This window comes from Balearica regulorum, chromosome 25, assembly GCF_011004875.1.
Source record: "Balearica regulorum gibbericeps isolate bBalReg1 chromosome 25, bBalReg1.pri, whole genome shotgun sequence".
NCBI lineage: Eukaryota > Metazoa > Chordata > Aves > Gruiformes > Gruidae > Balearica > Balearica regulorum.
Genome location: NC_046208.1, coordinates 810,325 through 832,683, shown reverse-complemented (window position 1 = coordinate 832,683; position 22,359 = coordinate 810,325). Strand labels below are relative to the sequence as shown.

Genomic DNA, 22,359 nt, shown 5'->3' with positions numbered 1-22,359 from the left:
GCCAGGAGGGAAGCTTTTTTCAAAATCAGTAAAACTTTATTCTATTTCCATTCTTTGCCATTAACAGAAAAAATTGGAGAAAGCAATGTTTGTTTTACAAAGATAATGCATCTCCCAGAGAAGAAAACCCTAAATTGAGAATAGAGGTAACATGAAAAAAAAAAAAAACAAAAAAAAAAACCACAGTACAGCCCTCTATTCAAAGAAAGTAACTCCTGATCTTTTTTGGTTAAAGTAATACTTAGACCAATCACTCAGTTTTCTTGCTTGATAAAGTGTGACTGGGGAAATGGAGGGGGGGCAGGGGGAGGGGAAAAAAAAAAGCACACAGACATCAACTATTTCACCTTGATGAAAGTCTCAATACAGCTATGGAAAGCCTAAGTATTTATTCTTTTACAGTACACTGGGTGCCGGCTGCAAAAAAAGAAAAAAAAAAAGTATTCACTTCAGGCACAACTTCTTTCTTTTTAAATTTAAATCAGTAAAAGAAACTGGGTTTAGAAGCTGCAGTGTTCTAAGCAGCAGCAGATTTGTGCATTGTTTTAAATATATTTAAATTACCACACTGATGGCACACCTCAGCCTTATGAAATTCTGCACTGCATGTGTTTCCGAACGCTACAAAAATAAGTCTACCCTGGAAAGAGACTTTCATTGAGCTCTAACAACTTTGCTGGCTAAAGGACTCAAATGAAATATGAAAACATTGTAACATCTGGCCATCAACTTAAGTTATCTGAACGCTCATACAGATTTTTATATCAAGTTGAACTTACACCACCTTCACATGGTCCTCAGAACTCGAGCGGAGTGAGCTGAAGTGAGCCTTCTGCTTCCACTTGGAAGGAAAGACGTTGCAACTGAGCACTAAGGCATAGTAATACCTCAGCCAAAATAACAAAGATAAAGCATAGATAGTTGTAGTGCAGAATTCCATAAGGTCTACCAGAGTAGAGCTGTCTATAATGTTTACTCACATAGGCAATGTAGATTTGCAGTTACCAGTTGCGTTAAATGCACCATTCAAAACAAGCTTCTAAAATGTGATACTATAAGGCGCCACCTTAAGTTCTCCAGAATGCAACTGTGCATAATTTTAAAATGGTTTCATGAATTTATTTTAAACATAACATGAGAAGGTGTTAAAACCGGTGTAATAGCTTCTTAGAATTTGGAGGAAGGGATGAATAGGGAGATATTCAGTACCCTTCACCAGCCCCCACCACTCAGTCGTACATCAGGTATGGGTTTTGTGGATCAGTCTATAACACCAGCTTGACGGATCTTTCTCTCTGCACCAAATCCCTGCAAGGAAAACCAAAACAAAGTTTTAGCTCCAGCATCATGCTTTAAAGCAAAGCTGTTCTGTACTAACCACGTACAGCATGAACACGTTTCTGATTAGCCACGTTTGTCTTCAGAAACAGAGACAGTAACAAAAACAGGTTCTGTGGGTCCTTTATAGTCCCAGATACTTCACAGATTCCAGACACTTTACTCCTCCTGCTTATCAAGTGGTGGCAGAACCTTATGTGAAAGCCAAGTTTAGATAAAGGGATTTCACTTGCTATCTCCGAGAAGGGAAGCAGGAGGTTTATAAAACAAAAACCAAACCAAGATAGCCATTATGGGCTAGAACACAAGCAGCAATCAGTCACTTCTATACTGTGTGCTCTTCTGAAACCACAGCATACGTTAATGACACAGGGTATAGCGCCCCTGACTTTGCACAAAGATAATATAATCTCACACAACAGGTGACTAGTTCACTCCGGAATGAAAGCGGACACCACATTTCAAACACTTTAGGCTTCCAACAGAGGAAGCAATGTTACGTTATCCAAGCTAAAACACAAACTGCAGTTTTTCTGCACGCTAGCCTTTTCTCTCACATACCTTTGAGTTATCCGGTCCCCTAGGCTGACGAAGAACTGTTAGACGAGGAGCATTGGCATCATCCAGATTAATGCTCTTTAAACGATTAACAAGTCTATCAGGACGTGGAGCAGCAACAGCCTTAGCGCCTTCACTGTAACAGAGTTAAGCAGAGAGCACCAGTGACTTCCCAGAGATGGTGTAAGCCACCTAATTTATAGTCACTCCCAGATTACAGTCACTCTAACATCTTGTGCGAAAGCAGACTTTCTGGATGACACCACGTATGTCTGCCTCAAAACCATTAAACACAGGACTCTGAAACAGTAGCTCAAAACAGTATTCTCAAAAAGGTATTCTTTAGTGAGTAGAGGTGTTGCATTCACTCTCGTGCACACTAAGGAGTATTTCCTACATTTGTTCCCTTTAACTGGAACAATAAAAGGCTTACGAGTTGCCAGTGAGTAATGGCATAGCATTAACATCTCATCTTCAGAGAACAGAATTTTGAGAGGAGAAACTGAATGTTAGCACTTCTACAGCCACAGGAAGCTCTCTCAAGCTTAGGCAAAATCCAAATTCTGCAGATTTCTTCAAAATGTGTAAGTAGCTCAAGAGCAAAAAAGAAAGACCCATCACCCTTAAGGAATCACAAGCCAAAAAGAAGAGAGTACCTAACAACATCATTTTTCTATTTAAAAAATGAAAATTGCTCTTCAGGAAACAGGTTATTGCTGACTAGAGAGGCCAGCAACTACATCAAAAATACCATCAGTTTTCTTATAATTAATTTCTACTTAGAAGGCTGTATCCATGTTCCTGCTATGGGGAGACCTCCTTAAGAATAGCTTAAAAAAAAAGAACAAGCTACCTGTAATTAAGAAAAGCTGAGAGTTCTGCTGCTGCACTGTACTGGACCCCCTACAAGGGCCAGCAGTTCTCAGGTGAGAGGCTCTAACTGAAGCCAGCTGAAATTCAGAGCTCCCACTCTAGGAACAGCTAGCTCAGTTTAAAAGCAGCATGCGTTCCACTACCGTGACGCAGACAGTGTGCCAGATTAAGTTGTAAATCCTCACCAGACACGCCACACGTTACAGGCACTGCATTTTCCTGTGCGCTGGTTCAGGATTACTGAGAACTCCACTTCATCCCCAGCCTGTAGCTCCACGCCATCCTGAACTTCTTTGACATGGAAGAAGAGCTTTTTGCTGTCACCCACTTCATAGTTAATGAAACCAAACTGAAAACCAAACACAGAATTATTTCTTTCCTCTGGATCAAAACAGATGACTCATTATTGCCATTTAACTACTTCTAGGAAAAAACCTACACTCTGAAGTGCCTAATGGAAGTGGAAATGCACTTTTACACTGAAAAGAACATTCTGTCTGGAAACAATACTTCTGGAAGTCTAAGCACTCTTCTCAGGTTTGCAGTCACAATTAAAACCTAAAGTCTATAGCAGTTTTCGGAACTTGTTCTATAAAGTCCTGGTAGTTGTATTAAGCTAAGAGCAGCAATGCTGCATGTTCTTTTCTAGGACTCCACCTTAACAGTTACACAGTAGAAACCACTCCATTTTTTTGGTCTGTCACTGGTGTAAGAAGTCAGTTACTTCCATTTACTGTTCTACTCGTGTATAAACCCACAAAATTCATCTAGCCTCTCTGTAAGTGACTAGAGCTTAGTACTGCAGAATAACTATCAAAGTAGAAAGCATTCACAGCACTTAATTTTCTAATCATTCTGAGATGCAACTAGAGCAATGATCAGCCTTTGCATTTCTGGTGGACTGTAATCATTGACCGCTTAATGCTGCAAAGAAGCTTCTTCTAGAAGCAGAGTACATGCGGTTTTGTTTCTTTTTAAATGCCCTGTTCAGCAGAAACTAGTTGGACCAGTTTCCAGAACATCTCAAAAACAGGTCTTCAGAATCAGCCACAGCAGGAACCGCTGCCCAGTAGAATGAAGTATCAGCACCAAACCAAGTACCGAGTTCGCCTTCACTAAAGGTCACGTCACACGTTCTTCATAAACCAGTGCTTGGGTTACACAAATCTACTTCCCCAAAACCAGAGTACAAAGCAATCCATTTGTGCACAGCAAGTTTCCTGGATTCAAAAGCTGAAGTGAGTTCTCACCTGCTCTATGCCAAATCAAGCAGACATTTCCTATTAGCACACATCTCGTCTTCACAGCAGCAGTCACTCACCTGATCCTTCACGCATTCCACCGTGGCTCTGCGGAACGGTGTGATGTTAACAGCCATTGTCTGCCCATTTTGACCAAGAACACAGAGCTGAAACTTTACAGTCTCTCCCTTTTGCAGACAGTCACCTTTGTTTGCCATTCCAACAATTCCAAACGGATAGACCTCTCCTTTCATCTCACCTACAGGAGGGAAGAGTACAAGACAGACTTGAGAGGCGTTCTTTCCTACCTGAGGGCATTTAGAATTTACTTCCAGTATCAGAAATTATACCTTTACTGTCAGCTCAGTAGTACGAATGTAGCGTGAATATAATCTTTAACGCCTCTACAGTTTATTAAACTTCTACACTTCTTGTGCGTATGCACAAGACTTATAATTTAAAAGCAACAAATCTTACCATCCTCCATGACTTCGATCATGCCCTGGTATTCAGTTTGTGTAGGATCTACACTCCTCAAAGGACGAATTACTTTACCAGAGTAAACAGTTGGATCAGCTTCTTCAGTGATACCATTCACTGAAAAGAAACAGTACAAGAACAGAACGCTCTAGTCATACCTTATTTTAATAATCCTTTTTAAGTGATTCAGACTGACCAGGAGCCAATAGGCTGCGCTATGAGACACCCAAAGCAGTGCACTCTATCACCCAGTAAAACTGGAACAGCTTTAACACAGCAATAAGTAATGACAGCTTTTCTAAACAAGACCACACTGACACTTCGAACACAGAAGTAGAAAAATATTACTGCAACTACTAATTTGGCTAGTTCTGCCACTAGGTCTCTCCTTACAACCCTCCAATGGAAGAGGACAGAGTACAGCAAAGGTCCAAAGAGTTGCTACTGTCTACAGGACTGTTAGTCTGCTTGTCTGTTCTCTGGAAACACAGGCAACAGCTTTCAGGAAACCAATGACCACCACATTAAGCATCATCCTCTTGGTCTAAGCTCCAACTGTAAATAGATTATTAACGAACTTTATCCATCAGCACCTGCCAGGAGCCTCGTAAGCAGAAAATATCAGGTACAGTCTTACCTGCATGTGTTTTGTTCACCTTTTCTGCACTAACTTTGTTTCCTTTGCCTTTTGACAAGCTGTATTCAACGGTGTCTCCAAGTTCCAGGCTATCAATGTCACCACAGTATTCACTACAGGAATAGAATTATGTACAATTTTCCTTTAGTTACATAACAGCAATGCTCATCCAATATTTACATAAGTTAATCAGAAACCATTTAACTAGCTCAGCACCTCACATTTTCAAGAAAGTGAAGCATTTCAAATATACAATACAATGGTACTTCTTGGACTGGGATTCAGAGGCACAGAACACAAAGACCCCTGACTAACAAAAGAGTCTGAACCAGTCCAGCAGAGACAATAAATGGAACTTGAGACACCTAAGCATATGTATGATATGTGTGAAGTCCAAGTGGGTTTAAACAGCCAACCCTACCAAACTCCTCCCCCCAAACGAACACACAAACAACCAAAATAATAATTATTAAAAAAAAATTGTCATTCACCTGTAGTGGAAAAAGATCTCCTTATCATGATTGGCTGTTTCAATAAATCCAAAGTTATCTTTCAGGGCTGCCACATATCCCAAAAGCCTCTTAGAGCTGTAATTACGTCCTAGCATTCTGACAGAAACAGCTGTTTGCAGGCCAGTTCTCTTCACTTCACAAACACTGAACTCAACCTGTTGAAGAGGAGCATATATCAATACTAGATAGAAAGCACCCAAACAAACCACGGCCACAAAAACCCTGAAAAAACTCGTTTCCAAGCTGTGCATCTGCAATCACTATCTAGGCTTTCCAGGAAAGTAATTTTCTAGCCATTACTCTCCCAGAAACATCTGTCATTCATTGACATTTACTACATTCCAAAGACTAGCAGTCACACCAGCAACCAGCAAGCCAGCCTCCAGCACTCGGCTTTTTGCCCGTTCAAGACGAGACTCTGTTCACGTGATTCGCCTCCTTTCACTACACTTCTCACCAGTGGCCCAGTGAGCAGGTACCTAGCTTTGCTAACTTGTTTCAGATTTTTAAAAACAGTAATCAGTGCCTTCCTAGCATGGCTCCTGAACACTGACAGCTTTTACGCTGCTCTTCCTGATCTCTGAGCTCTTTCTCCCTTTCCACTGCCACTCAGGCTAATTTGCTCGTAAGGGTATGTTCTCCCACTTCAACATTCATCTCAAAGTCTTTACGTTAATTTCCTCTTGATTATTCACAAGCAGAATCCACTGTCTTAATGATAAGAATTCCTTGTTTAAAAAAACATCATTTACATACTAAGACACTTTTTCATATATGTATCACCAGGATTTAGGATATTTTTCTTAGCTATACAGAAGATTAAGCCACTCAAACCTAGGACAGAAGAAATGGGTGACACCATGCAGATGTCTTGACCTTTATTTGTTCTGAGAGGGAGAACAAATCCACTAACTAGGCAAAAAGAAGCTTCTATCTCAATGCACAGAAAAATATTTCCCAATGGTGTACTAAGTTATATTGCCTTATCTCCTATCTGGGGATTAGCAGATCCTTCCACATCCTTGGCCTGGTAAGGAATGGTCAGTTTTACTCCACAGTCATCATAAACAATCACTCCATCTTCAGCTTCCTAAAAAGAAGACATCAGAAATCAGCAGTCAGCATCTTATTTGTAAGCAAACAAGTTTACAAACTGCTCAGTAACTGGTGAAAAACACAGAGCCATCAACTCTGAGTAAGAAGCTTTCAATTATACTAGGCAGTATTTTTAAAGGAAAGAATTACCACCATTTCCAGCAAGTATTTACTGGAAGCTTAACTATTCTGGCATTGTTTAGAACAGCATGACAAACAATAAAGGTTTCTCCTCTAGCTGTAGAAATTTAGTTTTAACCAATTCTATCTAGCATCTTACGTAGTAGGAGGTAGGAAGAAATTTCCCATCAAGTTCTTTGAAATTATCCTCAACAACATGATCGTTAACGATGCTTTTACTATCTTGTTTCACACAGTTTTTGCTGACTGCTGTCATTAGCTATTCAATGTAGTTCACATTTATACAGGAAAAACAATGCTTCAAAAAGTTGAATTACAGATTTTAAAGAAGCTGCCTTAGTCTCTGAAGCCAGGAACACAGAACAGGTAGTTCACAAGTAGAAGAGCAGCATTACCTTCTCTTTGCCTTTATTTGGGCTAGTGGCTTTGGCTGGAGTAGCTTCTTTGTCTATAGTGCCCACAAAACGGTGATCTGATTGGGTGTGGAAAGAAACCGTGCCCTTAGGAAGTTTTTTAATCCTTATAGCATGATTTCTTTGGGCAGACAACATATCCTGAAAAACAAAATCAATCAGATTTTAGACAGACTGCACGCAATTTCTTTAAAAACTAAAGATTTCATAAAAATATTAATCTTACTTACAGGAACAACAGTAAACTCTACTTCATCAGAAATATGGAGTTGATTTCCATCCATAATTTCACTGAAGTGAAAGAACATGCGAGCATCCCGATCCACACATTTAATGAAGCCAAAGCCATCTCTCATTGCTGCAATCACACCCTGAGAATAGTCAAACGGACAATTACGGTTTTACTGCTAGTACGCGACATCCGTCTGCAGAGTATGTAATAATCTGAACACAAGCCCTGAATCCTGTGAAAACACTTCTTGGTTTATGCAATGTGCTGCCTTGCAAACTGCAGTGCTAAAGGCTACGGTCAGCCTGAAATGCAAACAAGTTGTACGTACTTCGTTTCTCAATTTCAATTTTGGAAAGATTCATCTAAGCCATTAACAACAGGGACTGCAGTTAAAGAACCTGACATTACTACTACACAGAGAACATGATCTTGAAGGGGGTGACTTTACAGATGCATGCATCATCTATACAAGCTCATAATACATAAGCACACACACAAAACGTACAAGAACCTACATAAAAGGGAAATAAAACCACCGGTCAGAGGGAAGTTTAAGAGAAAAAACCATCTGATTTCCAGACACAAATGAAGGAATCAAAAAGCTTTCTTACAAAGCAGCTTGTTAAGACTATCGCATCCATGCACGTATATTATGGTAAGCATGTAGTATTTTAGCTGCCTTCCTGGTAACCACTACAAACGGAATGCTGAATGACAAACAGAATATACTGTGCCCCATCAACTTTCAAAAAATCCATTTCTCACCCTGCCCCATGTTAAAAAACAAAACAAGCCCCATAAACTTGCTGAAAGAGTTCATTACTCCAGTTAGGAAGAACTAGTACCAGATCGCGCCAGAGGTATTGAGTGAGATAGAATTCATGAACATATTCTGTTCAACCAGGTACTAGGGAGCCTTTAGCAAGTCTCAGGGAAGGCTTATGGCATTTGAATGACAATGCAAAGATACTTTCCACCTTTAGGAATGTTCTTCTCTTATATAGCTTTTACAAGCTCAGGAAAATCAGCTAACATTTCCAGAAGCAGCCAATACCTGCTACCTCAATGACAGATAATATTTGCCCACCTGAATTGACCTAGCCAGAGTAGTCTGTAGGATAGAATTCCAAAGACTGAGAGGCTGACAAAGTTCAGCGGTTTTCTTAAAGCAAAGGGTCCCTAATTCACAGCATACTGATGTGACAGCACTGTAACTGGACGCCAATTGAAAAAGAAGGCGAACTTAGAGTCTAGCTGGAACAGAACCAACATTCCAAATTACAGGAATGAAACATATTCTTTAATACTGAGGAGCACATCCACCTTAGTCCCTGTATTCCACAAAGACTTTTCAGTATGTGATAGAACACATCTCTATTATCCTTCTGCTGGATGCAGAGAGGGATTAGCCAAAAACCATGAAATCCAAAAGCTGCACACAGTGAAAAGTCTTAGTACCTCCTCTGAATCTTATCTGAACCAGAGTAGCCCCAGGTTCTTCCAATTTTCCTAAGGAACATGAGTAGTTACCTGTTTAGACTCATGCGTGTGAATTTTTAAAGCGATAGTTCAAGACTGCATTACTTCTCTGGCTGCTATAACCAGCTACCAATGCAAGAAGGCAAATTAAGGTCTAATTTTCTAGTATTATTTCATTTATCTAGTAGTTAACTTTTTGTTCTTTTAAAGGAAAGATGCACAGTTATTAATTCTGAATTTTATACCATATACACTTCAAAGTGCTTATATCTGAGGACTGGATTTCAGAAAAGACAATGGAAGACGACACTAGTGATTTTTACATAACATTATCATTAAAGACAAAACCCCCGTATTTTATTTTCATTTCCCCTCAAGAATGAAAACTCTTAAAAGATAGATACTTGCCATTTCCCTAGTTTCATTAGTAAACTGGAACGTATTGGGGAGAACCTCAATATTGGTGGCTCGTTCCAGTTTGTCACGTCTGTCTGTTGAAATATTGAATCGAACGTGGTCACTTTCCAGTAAGGTCACCTTGGATTTTGTATCTTTGTCTCCAAATGGAAGTTCTTTAGGAATCACAAAGTCAACTTTGATGCGGCCAGGTAACGGATCACTCTAGCAGACACAAAACCCAACAGAAAAAAAAAAAGTTAGTTGCAGGAACTACAAGACTCAGTGTAACTGCAGACAGAACAGTTCTCAGAAACACTAGTGGTAACAGAAGTATGGATGGCACTAAGTGCCTGCCAGGCTCAGACTCCTTATGCTTCATTTCCACCACTCCTAATTTGTCATTTACTGTCCATAGCCAAATGCAAGGTAGTTTGTGGTGGTGGTGGTGCTTTAAAACACAAAAACCCAACCAAGTATGTATTGCCAAAGAAATTAAAACTCTATCAAGAATCAAATTTATAACCATACTTAGAACACTTCTGAAAGGCAATGTCTTTCTTATTAAGCATTCAAAGCACACAAAAAACTCCACCCCAAACCTTCCCAAAACAACACAGACTCACCTAAAACCATGCTGTCTACACTCTTTCCTCAAAGCCAAACATTAAAGGTCAAGTTATCTCTCTGAGAAAAACCTCATTATTTGTTAACGCTCACAGGAATCCATAGATCAGGCTTATTCCAGCAAATATTTTCTGCCCTTTTCCCTAAGCTTGTGCCTTAAAGATACACCCTAAACCCACAAAATTCAACGGGAAGTATTTGAAAATAAAAAACACATATTCCCCAATGTTACTGCTACCCTAATTCTTGTTCTTTATAACCTTTAGAAGAATTGTATACTGTGACTGCTATCAACAGTTGTTACAGGTTAAGCCCAAGCTTACTCCTTTACTGTGACACTTCACTTACTGTGACACTACACACTGCAGACGACTGTTACAGGGAAAAGGGAACATTTTTAACACTTGACTGGAATTCAATACAATCAATACAACATTTCACGTAAAGTAAATACTGAAATTCACCTGGTTTTTGCTGGGTACTTTTGGAATTACTTTGGTTACAGTTCCTTCAAAGTGTTCAATGCTGATATCTTCAAAAATGACAGTTCCTTGAGGAAGCAGTCTAACATCTGTTGCAACTTCTTTACCCTAAAAGCACAAAATCAGTTAAATACCCATAGAGAAGAGGTAAGGTAGCAGACATTTTCCAATGAACCTCCTCCCCCCTTCCTTTTACAAGTGAATTTGAGAAAACAGTTGTCCAGTTATGCCCTAGGATCTTGTCTTCAGGTTTTACTGGATTTCGTCTTACATTTCTGTCTTTGATTGTAAACTCCACATCATCACCAGGCTGTAAGGCTTCTAGGTCACCTTTAAATTCACTATAGTGAAAGAATATCTCCTTCACGACATCACCCCTCTCAATAAATCCAAAGGCTTCCTAAGAACAGAACAAAGTGTTGAATAAATTGCCTATTCTCTTAACATACAAAGACAAAATTTTACAGGTTCTAGCAAACACAGTGAAAGACTGTGACATACCACTATGGCAGACTTATGAGTGCACACAATTAACAGACTACCACAATATACAATCGGAAATAAATTTTGTTAAGATGACTATTAATATCAAAGATTAGCTGTTTAAACCGTTTCACCCAGTTTACGCCCACAGTGCCGAACTGTTAGTAGCTCTTAATGCCCTAAATATATTACTTACAACACCACTTTTCAGAACAGCATTTAATTTTCAAATGAAACTTTAAAGCTAAAGCATCACTTACTTTCATGGCACAGACTACTCCTTGACAGCGGGCTTGTTTCTTTTTTAATAGCATAATGTTACGAGCACTTACAGCACCAGTACTAGAGGGGGAAAAAAGTAAACAGAGCAAACCTGAAACAATTCAAACCTGGAGCAAAAATTAAATTATATTTCATAACGTCTTTCCAGTTATTGAAACAGGCATGAATTGCTGCCCAATTACTAAAACAAAGTATGGAGTCAGAAAAGCAATACCAACTTACTGTTTATTTGTATCAATTACAAAGTTTATTTTATCTCCTGTTTCCAGCTGTACATTTCCTTCAACATCTTCTGGGGTGTAAGTCAGGTAAAATACTTCCTGTAAATTAACAATGACTAATATTAGTCTATGTGCAGAATACTTTCAAAGAAGGATTAACACAGTTTTGTTTAATGACAATATCTGCTATTAAAGAAATTAATTTAGTGAGAAAATTGAAAACAGTCAAATGCAGCATGCAAAAACATTCTTTTTTCCATCATGCTGTTTTGATGAGTCTAACAAGCAACTTTCAACTTAAGTTGTGTACATGGCCATCTTTAAATGTCAATTTTTAAATTTTACACGTTTTAAAAGAGAAAAACACCTATTTGGCTCTACGTGAAGTTCTCCATAAATATAAGCAAACTGTCAAATTAACATTTCTGTTTGTAGTAATTACCAAAGCATGCTGCTTTTTTATTTTGCCAAGAACTACAATTCTTACCAGTGTCAATTGTCTACATTAAATTGTGTATTTTTTTTTTCTCATAGACCATAATGATGGATCAGTGAAGAGTTCAAGTAAAATATGTAAGCTTTACCCCATTACGTTCGTAGCATACACTCCCTGTTGGACTCTGACCCGGGGCAGCTGGAGATTTACTCTCTAAATTGTGAGGAACAGCACACACAACCTACCAGTCAAAAAAAAAAAATCCATTGCTAGTCATTTCAGGAGCAGCACTGAATACAAAATGAATCTCAGGATCCTTTACTATACAGTCAGGGAATGCACTTTTGGTGTAACTCAACAGGGAATGCCATGCTGCAAAGTTTCAATCTTACAGAACACCTGTTGACTCTAAGAACTGTTTGGAGCTAAGAAGGAGCTCAAACGGAACCTCTGAATTTTTACCAGAGCAACAAAAATATATTTCAGTGTAACTGAATACTGTATGTAGTTAATATATGCATGCTAAATGAATCTAGCCGCTTGTTCTGGAGTGAAAGATGGAAATTATACATGTATAGAAAACAGGCACTAACTTGTCCATTTATTCGTTCTTCAGGTAATATTTCTGGTTTTATCTTCACCAATTTAATAGCAATGGGTTTTCCAGTTCGGCGATCAGAAGACACTTCAAACTCAACATCATCTACGAGACATCAAATATGATAATGGCATCACAGAGTTTTGTTTGGGTTGGTTTGTTGTTTGTTTTTCATCACTAAATGATAATTCATTTGACAATACACTGCTTGCAGCCAAACACAAAGTAAAATTCAGTGTCCTTCCTTGCTAAGAAAAGTACCTATTTACAAATATTTCTCTGGTTATTTGGCTTATTCACTCCTGTTGCTAATGAACTATTCTACTGCAATGGCTTGTCCTGTAACAATTCCCTCCCCCTGCCCCACTCACTATACAGCAGACTTCACACTGAAGTTCAGACAACATAAAACAGTTGCCATTAAGAAGTTTAGAAACTTCGCTAGTACATTAATTAGTAGCATGAAGTAGCAGCCTCCCCATTCTGAAAAACAATTGGTCATCTTCAAACTAATTCTAAAAAAAGAAACGCCGAGTATATGAGATATATTCTTCCAGTCTAAGCACTTGCTTCCACCTCAGTTATACGTCTGACCTAACACTGCACCTTTTCCAGAATGGCCACAACTGCATTAATAGAAGCTGCACAAAAGGTAAAGGTCTCTCTCGTCAGGAGTGGTAGATTACTAATTCGATTGTCTCTTTAGCCCATGAGAAGCAACAGCATGCATCCATTTAAGCCGCAAGATAAAAGGATTTTCTATGGCAAGTGAAAAAGACTGATCTTCAGTCAAGAAGCTCTCAAAGTTGCCTAATTACCTCCTACTTTGAGCTCCTGTAAGTTGCCATTATACTGTGAACAGTGGAAGAACAGTCTAGCTTGCCGTTCTGAACACTGAATGAATCCGTAAGAGGTCAGCAGTTTTTCTATAACCCCAGTCTCACGCAGCGCTGCCGAAGTACCATTGGGGTACCCGTTGTGTCCATTGTTGTGGAGCAGGTTTGGATCAAAGCTCATCTGTTTAAAATAAAGAGCAGAGGAAAAAAAAAAAACCAAAAAACAACTCTACTTAAAATAAGTTTCCTTTACCCATGCCTGCATATCAGAATAACACACACAAAAAGCTTGTGGAAGTTATTGTAAGCAGCAAATTCTAACCATTTTTAAAACAGAGTAAGAACATCAAAGTAGTTAAACTTTTGTAAAACAATAATCCTTAAAATTTAGACAGGCAACATATTTATAAAATAGGCCAGAAATACAGCCCTGAAATAAGGCTTGCTTAGACCAAAACAAACTTCTGACTTTCTTAAGCATTATATCTCAATAGTATTCACTATTTCACATCAGAGCCTGAAAATATCTAAAGTATTGGCTCTTCCAAATTAAACAGGTAATTAGGAAAATGCAACAGTTATGAACCAACAGAAGTAGGTTCACATCTGTGCAAAGTTTGTCCCTAGTTTGTCTGTTCAGTCTTTCTTACAAAAAAAACAGTTTTAAATATTTAAACATTTTTGCAGTTATTGAATTAATACCAAGAATTAAACTAAAATTTCTGTGGCATAGGAGCTCAAGTGCTAGATACACTGAGAAAACTTGAAAACAGCATTAAATTAGAAAAGTTAAAGCTGTAATGAACTCAAAAATTAACTTACACTCATGAAAATTTTTTAGGTTTTTAAATTTTTTTTGTGGAGGGGGCAGTTTTTCTTTTCAAGGCACCAACTCAATCTTGTAATATTCACAAGTCCCTTTACTAACTCACTGGCTCTCTGATGTGCAAGTCACATTTTTAAAGCAAGCCATTTCCATTTACAGGTTAGCAATTAAATCAGTTGAAGTGTATTACACCTCAACCATTTTAATTCAATAAAGGCTACTGAAGCAACCCTCCACCCCTCTCCAGTCAATGTGCATCTTAAAATACAGTATTGGAGTTTATTTGCTGCAGTTTCCAGAATATTTATTGTGGAAACAGAATGAGACTGTATCTGTTCTCTGCTTTCTTGTTGTATCAAGCAGAAGAAATTCAAAATTAGTCAGCAATATCTTCAGTGGAGATAAAAGATACCTGAGCAACTTGTAAAATTGTCATGCTTCTTACTCTAATACAGATACTGAGTTACTCAACGTATTAAAAGGTATAGTTACAGCATGTCTTATCATGCTGTTTGGAAATCAGTTTAAAAGTTATCCAATACATGAACCCTCATCTTTTGAGGAGGGCAACTCCTAGGACATTCCACACACAAGAAGATGTCCTTGTGAGAAGGCAACAGCTAAAGTGTTTGACTTTAAACCACCCCAGAGTTAGAAATACTTTTCAAAGATACATTTGTCCTGCAGGTAGGGTGGCTAGGGGAAAGGAAAATGATATATTATTATACCTTTCCCTAGGAGAATAACAGGCAAGAACATTAAGCTATTTCAAAAGCTCAAATCAGTGTGACAAATGCTTTTTGTGAGTCATTTACAAAATGGCTTCACATCTCTGATACAAGGTAAGTACACAAACACACATACACTCCTGCCACAGGCGTTAAGTAACAAACTACTACTAAAGGTACATCAGAGATAGAAAATGACAAAAATCTACCTAAAAATCAAGTTCAGAAAAGCCTATTTTAGGATCAGACAACCACACTGCTGTAATCTCTTGCTCAAAGACTACCACTACATGACACCATTTGAACAATTTGGGTTTAAAGAAGTATTAGTAATATAGCACAAAGTAGTCATCACCAATCATCTAAAGCCTGACAACTCAAGTTCGAACAAAGATACACTCCTCAGGATGGCACTTTAGTTTGCTGTAGAGAGAAAGATACATGATAATATTGGCAGTCTTTCCAGATGTTTGCCGTATTCCTACACCCATTCAAACATAACGTTATAACACAGCGTAACAAAAATTAAAGACCATGTCCATTTATACATATCACCAGGACTATTGTCACAAAACCGTTGAGAAACTTCTAGTAATAGGCTACAACCTATTAATGTACAAACAAGGCTTGCTTGGCCCTACGATACAACGGTTATATACTGGACAGTGATGACTACCTGGCTGTGCTGTCCACTGCCAACAGTTCACTCCCAACAGTTGACCTGTCAGTTTACAAGAACTATGAACCCCACCAAGTACTCAGAGGAAGAAAAAACCCTCACACCTGTGCAATAAGATTTAAAGAAGATTAAACAGAGGTTATTTAAAAAAAAAAAGATTGGAACCCCAACACTACTGTTACTAGAAGGGAGAAACATTAATAAACAGCTCTCTAAGGTTACAAGGATTGTTAAATAGAACCATAATGCAGGTACTACTAATTCATCATACTACTACTAAACCAACACAGCAGCAAAGAACTGCTAAAAAAACCCCTAACAAAACCCACACCCTTGTGTTGACAACTTGTTTCCTATTGTTTATATACATATATAAAAAACTCTTTATATAACACATGCACCAACCTCGCAGTGATATTCAAATATTGCACTTTCAGTAGTATTAGCCGATTCTTCTGTTTCAGCACAAGTTTCTAAGGATGAAGACTGTTATTAAAAAAAACAAAAAAAAGGAAGAAAGAGAGAGAGAAAGAAAGAAAGAAAAAAGATAGCAAGAGAATGTGATCTATCAAGCTAATAGAGAATACAAGTGCTGCTGCCCTGGGCAGTTTCAATACAGCACTGGAGAAAACAAAGACTACTAGCAGCGTTGGGACGTGCTCTTTTGAAGCTGTTGAGTAGGCACAAACTTCTTGTTTCAGATCAAGCCTTGTATCTTCAGTGTAAGTTTCCTCTTCTTTGGTCTTGAGTTGTTGTTACAATGTGGTATAATCTTTTCCTGATCTGAACTTGAAGCAGCAGTTTCAGGTGGTAAATTCTGTTCTGTTCCACTTCATACTGGAGAAGGAAAAAAATACACACACTAAGTATCACTTTAAAAGGAATTATACATCAGTCCTAGGTGTGTCTCTTCTACCTTAATACTGTAGATTTGATACATGCTAGGAAAGACTGTTTTACAGATCTATTTGGCATTCCAATTCCCAGTTCTGTTTTCCAAGAAACTCTACCTCCAAGTCAGTGATATGGTATTTCCAATTTTAAACTCTTCAGATACAGCTAGGCATTTCAGGAAAGGTCCCAGTTTGTACAATTAAAACAGCAACTTCATTTTGATGAATAGCAGCATCATTTAATGCAAGTTTTAGTCCTCTTATCAATAGCTTTATATGGGTGCTGTCTCAATTTAATTAATAAGTGCTTGCACAGACCTTCAGAGTAGCAGTAGGGTGGAGGGCGGCAGAATTAGAATTTCTGGGCAATTTTTCTTCCGAAAGGCAATTCAAGGACTAGCAATACCTGAAGCACCTTTAGCTTTGTATCAAAATAAATAAACTTCTCAATTATACGTACAGATGCTGTGTGCCTGTTCCACACAGGCCATACGCACCCTGCACAGCATGTATAATAATTGCAGAGCCATTCTCTGGACTTCTTAAAACCGGGTTTGCAAAACACTGACTGTATATAGATAATATTTGTGAAGCTAACACAACAAAGACAACTCTCCACAGCAGTAACTAGATAATAACTCTCTCCTAAAGCTTTCCAGTACCACTTTGTGTTTTCATGAGAAAGCCGTTTAGACAAACTGCCACCTACCACAGAAAACTGAAACCCTACAGAATCAAAGCTTTTTTTTTTTAAAAAGAAACCAAATCAAGTTTTCATTTGAGTTTGTTGCTTACTCAGTAAACACAAGGAAAAAAAAAAAAAAGAGGGAGAAGATTTCTGTGGACAAAAGCTGCTAAGAAGCAACAGAGCTATGAATCTATGGATAAACTAGCATGTTATGCACTAATCTAAAGGTATGAAGCATCAGAGCACAACTCTTCCCCAAGACATTCCACAGGCCCCACACCAAATGAGCAAAAACATGGACAAAACCTATTTCTCCACTGTAGTGAGTGAAAATTCACAGTTTACATTGACCTTTGAATTCCCTTTAGTGAACGTGAAAGAGTCAACTTAAGCGACTGAAACACGCATGCAAAGACATTTAACTCTCATCACAGTGAAAAAGCTGACTGCAGCCAGCTATTACAAATAAGAACTGTAAACCCCAAAAGTACACAATGGCTGTATGCAAGCTCATCACTCAGTTTTTACAGAAGTCTGTATTTCAATGACCTCTCCTCCAGATGAAGGATCCTCCTTTAGTCACCACTCTGAACTTTTGGGTGAAGTAAATTTTCTTGTGAGATCATTACACATACATGAACGAGACTAAATAAGAAGCTGGACGAGAGCAGTACAAACCAGTATCCAGTACGAAAGGTTTGCAGTGAAAGATTCAATCACACAAAAATATAAATCAGAAGACACAAAGCTATCACAAAAATAACAGGATAACTAGAATTTTCACACACCTCTGTATTAGATTCAGGCAACTATTACCACGATCTCTTTCAGGATAGTATTATTTTTTGGACAGCATTTCAGATCTCAAATTTGCATCCCCCTGACCAAGTTCAAGAGAAATGAAGGAGGCATACACTGTATCCCAAGAACTGCAGAGAGACACTTAGAATCTTCTTATTCACATACTTCTCCCTCATCTAATTAGACTAATATTATTAGAGCTGTAACTTGTATCATACTACATTTCTCATTTTTCTAGGCATAGAACATATTACATTTTCACAGAATAATCAAAACACCTCTTCTGCCCAGAGATGACTAAAGCCAATTTTGTCCGCTAACGGAATGAGGCATAAGATTTTCCCTTAAAAGCCAGTTCAATTCGATAACAAGATTGGTTTACTACTTTAAAGTCATTAAAAATATGGGGTTGTCAAGCAAGCACAACTCAAGTAAAAAAAAATCTCACTGTGTGTGTCTGCCTCAAATTCTTTACTTTTTAATTCAGCTACTATAAATACTCCTCCAAATGGTAAACACCCTAAGCAGCTGCCCAGCCCCCAAGTCACACTGGGTTCTGCATTTGTGTATTTACAGTTGAAAGGATTAATGCAAAGACACGGAAGAGCTGTACAAGTTTTGTTCTTTAAGTCTTTCAGGAGCAGATTTTGCTAAATGACATAAAGCTGTTCACAGCTAGAAACCATCTATACAGCCTAAGAATAGGACCTGCCACATTACAAACACCGTTTTGTTGAACATTTTCTCCACAAAAAGAGGTAAGTGCAAGAACAATATTTACTGGATCAGAAGATGTGCTTCTAGAAATAGCCATCTCTTACATCAAATTCAATAAAGACGAAACTTTGTATTTTCAGTATGCATGCACAACACAGCTAGTAGATGATAGATAAAGCTATCACATATATTTTCAAATTAATATCAGAAGGTAGTACTGAAAACTAGCTCTTGAGCACCCCAAAAAATAGATGACAGCTACAAGATCAGCTACCAACATCCACCAGATCAGTGAACTCACTTTTACGTCAAAAAAATACATCGGGGGGGGGGGGGGGGGGGGGGGAGAGAAAGTTAAAGAACTTCCAAGGACATCTGCGAAGGCATACATATACATATAGAATCACCACAAAACCAAAAATCCGTTTTCTTTTAAGGGGCCTGGAGTCTGGGGGAGAGCCCTGTGCTTCGTATTAATCCAGACAGCAGAAAATTGGACCCAGACCGATGGAGACTCCTCGCAGGCCTTCAGGAGGGGCCCGCGGCACGGCAAGCTTCGAGCGCCCGGCGCGGCCCTGTTCACTGCGCTGCAGCAAGATGGTGGCCGCGGAGCGGAGCGGCGGGCCCGGCCGAGGGGCGGTGCCAGAAGCCCCAGTCAGCAGCGCGCCGAGCGGGGGCTGCCGTGTGCGGGAGGCGGCCAACACGCCGGGCCGCGGCCTACGCTATGACAGCGCAAAGGCCGGAAAAGAAGCCGCGCAGATTTCCCGGCCCAAGGGGAAGGGCAAGGCAAGGCGGAGGGAGTGGCCGCCCCGCCGCCCTCCCCGCACACAAAGGGGGGCGATGGCGGCCGCTCCCCCACACACAAAGGGATGGGGGCTCAGGCGCTGCGCCGGGTGGGGCTGCGCGCGCAGCACGCCGGGAGCCGCGGTCCGCCACCGCCCCTCCACGGCGGCCGCGCAGGCCGGGCTCCAGGAGCCCCAGCGCCGAGGCCCCGCCCGGGGCCTGCCGGGACCCGTAGTCCCCTCGGCGCCGCCCCCCGCCAGCCCGCCGCCCGCCGGCCTGCAGGCCCCAACAAGCCGCGCAGCCCGCCGAGCCGCGCAGCCCGCCGGGAAAGCGAGTTTCGGCCGGGCCGCGGCCCCGCCTACGCAGCCGGGGGGGGGACTCCAGCCCCCAGGAGCCCCGGCGGCAGGGCGTCTGCCCGCAGGACGCCGGGAAGCGTAGTGCGCACGCCGCCACGGCCCAGCAACCCGCGGCCGCCGGTACTCAGGAGCGGCGGCCTACCAGGCAGGCGTCCGCCCCCCCCTCCCCCCGCCCCGGCCGCCGCACTCCGCGCGGCCGAGGGAGGTTCCAGGCAGCTTTACCCCGCCGAGCCCGCTGCGACAGGAGAAGAACGGGAGGCGGATCCAGAGGTGCCCTCTGCCTCTTTCACCGAACTCTCGGGAAGGGGGGAGGGGGCAGGGGGGGACCTCTAATATCCCCTCGCTTGCGCGGGCGCCGCCTGGGCAGCGACGGGAGCCGTCAGAGCCCGCCGCGGACCGTACTCACCCCAACAGCTCAGCGCCCCCGCTCCAGCGCCGCCATGAGCAGCACGGCACAGCACGTAGGAATAAATCCCGGCCTCTCGCGAGAGCGCCGGGGTGGAGCCGCGCCTGCGCCGAAAGGAGCGGCGCGGGGCGGCGTGGTGCGCATGCGCGCCTGCTTGCCGACCGGCCGGCGCCGCGGTCACGCGCCCCGACGGTTTCGCGCAGCGGCGCCTGTTCCCGCCAGAACCGCGGTCACGATCGCGACCGCACGGTGCTCCCACGGCCACGGGAACACGGTGCACAGCGTGGGGCTACAGCCGCAACCAGCGCCTCTCGTTCGCTCGGCCGCCGAGGCGCCGGGTAACGGCACGTCCGGCGGCGTCACGCGTGGGCAGGCTCCGCGCAACCGTGACAGCTGGACCCGGGGAGGGCAGAGCGCTGCTCCCCGGTGAGCCCGCACCGTGGTAATCGAGGAGACGCAGAGGACGTTTGCGGTCTTGAAGGCCCAGTCCAGCGCTGAACGTGAGCTGAGCGAGCGCCGAGAACCGTACCGCGGTCAGACGTTACTCACGGAACAGGACGGCAGCAAATGCAACCTATTTAAACTGCCCCCGCTAATTCTGGCCCGCTACTAATTAATAATAAACTCATCAGTCAAAGCAACTGCTGTTTAGTTTCCCTTTTTTTTTTTCAGGCTGCACAGCAGCTAGCCGCTTAGAGGAATGTTAACCAACACCAGGATAGCGACGGTGAAAACGCATCGTCACGGGCATGTCAGATGGCGGTGATTTAAAAGAGAGAAAATGCGACAGTTTTGGTGGTCGTAATGTTTCATTTGGGCAAGGTAAAAATTAGGAGGGGTGCAAAAGGCTTGGGTACATGCGGAACAGATGGAATTATCCCCAGGATTCACAAAACAGAATACACTTGAGAAAATACTGCCCATTCGATTGTGGGTTTGGGGTTTTTTTTTTATTCCCTCTTAAAACATTTTCTAATAGAAAAGGATGGTATACAAGAATACTCCTGTACAGAAATCCCTTGTATCTACCAAACAATCTTGCTGGATATTCCAAATGGTTGCAAGAAAATGTATTTTAATAAGCACAGGAATGTCAATCACCTTCTGCATCTGTCAAAAATTGTCACTTGGGAAAAAGTGGCAGAAAAATTTAAAGTAATACTGGAAACGAAATGTTTACTGTTCTTGGAGGATTATTCTTTGATCACAGGTAAGACGGACAAATCTTTATATAAAAATGTCATTAAAAATACCACAATATTGGTCTAGTGGAGGGTGTCCCTGCCCATGGCAGGGGCTCGGAACTGGATGATCTTTACAGTCCCTTCCAACCCATTCTGTGATTCTACGGAAAATTCCTACAACACTGCAATTTTAATTTCACTCAATATAGGATTCTGCAATGTCGTTATAACTACGTAACATCTGCAACTAGACTTACCTGCGATGTAACATTAAAAACCTGTCTACATGGTTGGTTTTGCTTTAGTTTTGAGGCAGACCTCAGATCACTCTTCCTGAAGTCCAAAGTGGTGGGAGGCCAAAGCGCTTTGATCTGAAAGTGCTGTGTGCTGCGCAGGGTTTGAGCGCACCGCCTTCAGATCAGAGCTAGCCCATATCCACATACCTTGGAGCACTGGTAAAGCCGGAAGACGTCTACCCATCAAAAAAAAATAATTAGTCAGATACACGACGTCCTTCAGAAACGCACAGCAGTCATCCACTCCGATTTTCACCGCTAAATCAAGGTAAAGTATATTCCTTATGAGAGTTACTACTTAAAGTGCTCTGTTGGCTATCTGCTGTTCTCTTGATCTGCTTGTAAGCAGTTGTCCGAGTAGCAGCGTTAACCCAGCCAAAGACCGAGTGTTAGCTCCTCAAAGCAAAACAAGAGCTCTGCATGCCCGCTTTGTGCGGGCAGAGCAAAACGTGTACCTACCATTTGCAATGCAGTTTTTGAACAATCTCTTATTCCTTCTATCAAATAAAATAATCACAACCTGTATTATGTTCTCTAGCTACTGACGAGGTGGATTTAAGTGCCATCTGCACAGTTGGAATTATTAACTAAAGCTCATAAAAAAATAAGAAAAGGGAGAGGAAATAAAATAGCACAAGGGAG

The 22,359-nt window shown here is 41.2% G+C and overlaps 1 protein-coding gene across 4 annotated transcripts; it reads right to left on the bottom strand.

The window, feature by feature from the left end:
- Positions 1 to 14: 14 nt before the first annotated feature.
- Positions 15 to 20,371, bottom strand: CSDE1 (cold shock domain containing E1). 4 transcript variants are annotated; one of them, XM_075775897.1, is made up of 20 exons: positions 20,238 to 20,371; positions 15,999 to 16,430; positions 13,343 to 13,541; positions 12,520 to 12,629; positions 12,075 to 12,167; positions 11,492 to 11,589; positions 11,248 to 11,329; positions 10,776 to 10,904; positions 10,487 to 10,612; positions 9,408 to 9,620; positions 7,519 to 7,659; positions 7,271 to 7,429; positions 6,622 to 6,729; positions 5,619 to 5,794; positions 5,128 to 5,240; positions 4,488 to 4,607; positions 4,091 to 4,269; positions 2,955 to 3,118; positions 1,900 to 2,032; positions 15 to 1,308 (listed from the first exon to the last, which is right to left on the bottom strand). In XM_075775897.1, the coding sequence occupies exons 3-20, from the start codon at positions 13,539 to 13,541 to the stop codon at positions 1,261 to 1,263; spliced, it is 2,391 nt and encodes a 796-aa protein (XP_075632012.1). In that variant the 5' UTR covers positions 15,999 to 16,430; positions 20,238 to 20,371; the 3' UTR covers positions 15 to 1,260. The 4 variants fall into 4 exon arrangements, with proteins under 4 accessions (XP_075632012.1, XP_075632013.1, XP_075632014.1 ...); XM_075775898.1 differs by lacking the exon at positions 20,238 to 20,371 and adding an exon at positions 19,198 to 19,609; XM_075775899.1 differs by lacking the exon at positions 12,075 to 12,167.
- Between the last annotated feature and the right edge of the window lie 1,988 nt (positions 20,372 to 22,359).

Bases quoted from the DNA above. Each gene is read 5' to 3' on its own strand.
- CSDE1 (XM_075775897.1), bottom strand. From the start codon at position 13,541: ATGAGCTTTGATCCAAACCTGCTCCACAACAATGGACACAACGGGTAC. The intron at 4,270-4,487 runs GTAAGATTTGTT...TCCCTCCTGTAG, and splicing joins GATCGAAGTCATGGAGGATG to GTGAGATGAAAGGAGAGGTC. The intron at 2,033-2,954 runs GTGAGGATTTAC...ACTCTGTTACAG, and splicing joins TGTAACGTGTGGCGTGTCTG to TGAAGGCGCTAAGGCTGTTG.